Below are 4,350 nucleotides of genomic sequence, written 5' to 3'. Positions count from 1 at the left end.
GACCAAAAAACCGTGGGTATTGATTTGATCTACCCACACATTATGAAATTCGTAGGTAAAGACCGAAAAACCGTGGGTGTAGGGATTGATTTGAAAAAATAGCAAGTCTTACAAGTATGTTAAACTACAAATGGTGAAAAATATGAACTTAAGAACATCATAATTTATTTAAAAATATACAAGTTCATAACAATTTCAAAAGTTACGAAAGAAAAAACAAATCATATCATGTCTACTAAGTTTTCAAATTTACTCTCTTCACATCTTCATCTCTTTTATCTTCTATCTTCAATCTTCATCGGTGTCTCCACTTGTAGAGTTCATTTGGTGAGGGGCACTATAAGCATCTGAAATTTATTAAAAACAAATAAATATAAGTTACACAAACTCAAATTCCACCACCGTTTCTTAAAAAAAAATCTCAAATCAACAATTTTCACCGTAATTTGATTCATTTTTTGGCAGTTTATTTTAATTTTATTTGTAATATACAAAAAAAGTAAGATTTATTCATTTTTCATTAATAAATATCGAATAATTACATATAAATAAAAGACAAACCAGCAAAGCTACGTTTTTTAAATGGCAAAATCAATTATCTTAAAAATAACATTCATAGTTTTAGGGGACACAATATTGTCATTTTTAACCTTTTGAACTATTTGTAGAAGACTCACAACCTCTAGTGCTAAGAAGCCACAATTGTCAAATGCAAATGATATGAAAACATGTTGATTGTCGGAATATGTTTTCTCATGTTTGACCATTTTACTTAAAACATATTTGAGGATTGTCTGTCCCACAGTAAAAGTCTTAGTCCTCAATAAAATAAGTGACGAAACTTCAAACAAACTAGTTGTAAAAAAAAGTTTAATCATAAAACAAAAACAAAAATTAAGACATTATTGTGAGTCTTGCGACAATAATAAACATCATATATAAACAAATTTATATCATATTATATGAAAATATAATTAAAAATAATATATAAATTACTTAAATATACATTTATAAATATTATTTTAATTTCGTCTCCATCTCCAAACCTCTCGCGACAACTTTCTCCAAATGAGGCTATTCCCATAATAATCCCAATTTTATTAATTTATCTATAACTTCAAGTAAAGATTAAATTATTAAACGAAAGACCGAATAAAAACTATACAACAATATAAAACCAAAAAAAAAGGTAATTGTTACGAAACCAACTAAAAGTAATAATATAAAATTATACTTTTTGACAAAAGAAAAACAATAAACAAAACATTTTTTTTCTAGATATACCATATATAGCTCTCCTTGTTGTATTGATGCTTGACAATGGAAAATCCTTTATTTTCAACCAAAAAATTGATATTTTAATTTTTTTTATTACTAATAATACTTGATGACCTTCCATCAAAACAAAAATACTTGTTAACCAAACTAAAACATCTGGATGGCAACTCACTAACATGCTAACTAATTAAAGCATACGTAGGTGATTATAAATACATGCAAGTTCTCATGATCATGAACACAAACTAACAAATAGAAAAACAATATGGAAAACCAAACCATGGAAATTGAAATGCCTGTTGTAATTGTAGGTGCAGGGCCTGCTGGCTTAGCAACTTCAGCATGTCTTAACAAATTTTCAATCCCAAACATTGTCTTAGAAAAAGATGATTGTCATTCATCTCTTTGGAGAAAAAGAGCTTATGATCGTATAAAACTCCACTTGGCTAAAGAATTTTGTAACCTACCTCACATGCCTTTATCGTCTAGTTTACCAAAATTTGTTCCTAGGACTGATTTTCTCCGTTATTTGGACGATTATGTAATTAATTTAAAGATCCCTATTCGGTATAACCGGTATGTCAATGATGCATCTTATGATGTTAATAGTGAGAAATGGAGGGTTATTGTGAAGCATAGTACATTAAATGTCGATGAGATTTATGTTGCTGATTATCTTGTGGTTGCAACTGGAGAAAATTGTGATGCTTATATTCCGATGGTAAATGGGCTTGAAAACTTTGAAGGTGAATACCTTCATTGTAGCAAATATAAGAATGGAAGATCATGGTACCAGAAGAATGTGTTGGTTGTTGGAAGTGGAAATTCGGGCATGGAGATTGCTTATGATCTCTCAAATTGGGGTGCAAATACGTCCATGGTTATAAGAAGTCCTGTAAGTTCTCTCTCCCTTAGAAAATTCATCGTTCCTAGAAAAAATTGAATTAACGAGATAAAAATTACATACAAAAATAATGAATTTTAATCTTCAATTTTGTCATCTCTAAAATTTTATCACTAATTTTATTTAGTAGTTCAATTTTTTTAGTAAAGATAAGTTCTTCTTTGTACTCACTCGATTAGTTCAATTTTAATAGTTGTCTTGGATTTGAACTCCACAACTCGAGTTTATTTTTTTATTTTATTTTATAAAGTTCTATAAAAATTGTTAAATGTCTTAAAGTAAATTAAGAATCATTGACGTTTGGAAATCCAGGTCTCTCCTCGTAATTTATTTGCATTTTTTTCATCACTAGAAAAGATCTCGTATGAACAAATAAAATTTCCCTTTCGCTTTGATAAGTGTAAGAAACAACATTATCGACACAATTTTTTTTTTAATCTCTAGTTTGTTGTAAGTAATTCAATATTTTCTAATGGTGTAAACAAATTCTTTGATGGTTATATTTGAATACACCAAATCATATGATTTTGTATGTTGGCCTTCTAACATAAAAATCTATATGATATATATGTACATGCAGGTACATTATTTCTCAAAAGAAATGGTGTATGTGGGAATGTCTATGCTGAAATACATGAGCATTGATAAGGTGGACAAGCTGATGTTGGCTATGAGCAAAATGAAGTATGGAGATATGTCTAAGTATGGCGTCGTCCGACCAAAAGAAGGACCGTTTGCCATGAAAGTGAGTGGTGGTCGTACCCCTACCATTGATGTTGGTTGCATGAAGAGGATTAAGAAAGCCAAAGTAAAGGTAAATATTAAATAAAACCAATTTTATTATTATGTACTCTGAGTCGTCTGATGTTAAATTAATCTATCGATGTTTTTATCGTGTTTAAATGTGTGCTTCTGTTACGGCAGGTATACCCCGCCATTGCAAGCATAAAAAAGGACAAGATCGTTGAGTTTGAGGATGGAAAAAGTGGTGAATTTGATGTCATAGTCTTTGCTACTGGATACAAAACCAATGTGAAACAGTGGCTTAAGGTGCATTATAAAAAAATAATACATATATAATCTATCTATAGTGTAATATTAGTTACACCAAATGTAGATTTGACACAATAATTCATAGTACTTATTATGTGAGTTGAAAATATAATGCAGGATTATAAAGAATTGTTCAATGAGAAAGGAATGCCAAAATCAAGTTATCCAAATCACTGGAAAGGAGGAAATGGAATTTATTGTGCTGGATTCTCAAAAAATGGATTACAAGGCATTGCTAATGATGCTCGGAAAATAGCAGATGATATATGCAGTGTCACTATTAATGCAAGGAAACTACCTACAGCTGCTGAGGCCAATGCTCAAATCAAGTCATTCGATGAACGATTTTAGTATAGTACATGCGCACAGCTGCTGAGACTAATGCTTAAATTAAGCTACCTTATGTTTTGCTTTTTGTTTAAATGTCACTGTTTTTACAATTTTAGTTTGTTTCTTCCACTAATCATAGTATAATGAACTAACCAACTACATAAAAATTATTTGTAATACTAAATCAAATTCTATGAGTTTATAATATTGGATTATTTAGAACTTTGCACTCAAGTATTTTTATTGTAAAATTATTATTCAAAGTTTGTGCACTTGTTCAATATATTATAATTGGCCATCCATAAATGTGTCTGGAGGAATAATAGGTCAAATAAACCTGTATTAGGCTCAACTTCTAGAATTGGATGAAATGGTAACTCACTCTTGCATTAATTTGTTGGGTTAGCATTGATTTGATTCAATGGATATTTTAAATCTTAATACCAGAGATTCAAATTTAATTAGAGTTGCAACTTGTGATATAAAGATTCCGGTTAAGGTGTAGGTAGAGCAGATGAATTAATAACTTGTTTCATAAATATAGTTGGTATATTTTTTGGCACTGGTTAAGAATATAAAATAAAAAATTTGTATTGAAAAAAATATTCTCTATATTTTAAAAATATTAATTAACAGGTCCGGTTTTGAGGGTGGGCAACCAGGCCCACAGCTCAGGGCCTCAATTTTTTTTAGGCCCACAACACAAATAATTGGTTAAGTATTTGTCTAGAAATAATTTTACATGAAACACTCCTTGGCATAGTGGTGCGTGCATAGGCTTAAAG

The 4,350-nt window shown here is 29.8% G+C and overlaps 1 protein-coding gene across 1 annotated transcript; it reads left to right on the top strand.

Moving 5' to 3' along the window:
- The first annotated feature begins 1,543 nt into the window (after positions 1 to 1,543).
- On the top strand, positions 1,544 to 3,586 carry LOC123905155 (probable indole-3-pyruvate monooxygenase YUCCA10). The gene is made up of 4 exons (XM_045954789.1): positions 1,544 to 2,173; positions 2,763 to 2,996; positions 3,107 to 3,232; positions 3,353 to 3,586. Exons 1-4 carry the CDS (start codon positions 1,544 to 1,546, stop codon positions 3,584 to 3,586), a joined length of 1,224 nt encoding a protein of 407 aa, XP_045810745.1.
- Positions 3,587 to 4,350: the final 764 nt, after the last annotated feature.

The sequence above is a fragment of the Trifolium pratense genome, linkage group LG2 (assembly GCF_020283565.1).
Source record: "Trifolium pratense cultivar HEN17-A07 linkage group LG2, ARS_RC_1.1, whole genome shotgun sequence".
In the NCBI taxonomy this organism is placed as follows: Eukaryota; Viridiplantae; Streptophyta; class Magnoliopsida; order Fabales; family Fabaceae; genus Trifolium; species Trifolium pratense.
This window is presented reverse-complemented; position numbering and strand designations above follow the sequence as displayed.

Bases quoted from the DNA above. Each gene is read 5' to 3' on its own strand.
- LOC123905155 (XM_045954789.1), top strand. From the start codon at position 1,544: ATGGAAAACCAAACCATGGAAATTGAAATGCCTGTTGTAATTGTAGGT. The intron at 2,997-3,106 runs GTAAATATTAAA...CTGTTACGGCAG, and splicing joins TTAAGAAAGCCAAAGTAAAG to GTATACCCCGCCATTGCAAG. The intron at 3,233-3,352 runs GTGCATTATAAA...AATATAATGCAG, and splicing joins ATGTGAAACAGTGGCTTAAG to GATTATAAAGAATTGTTCAA.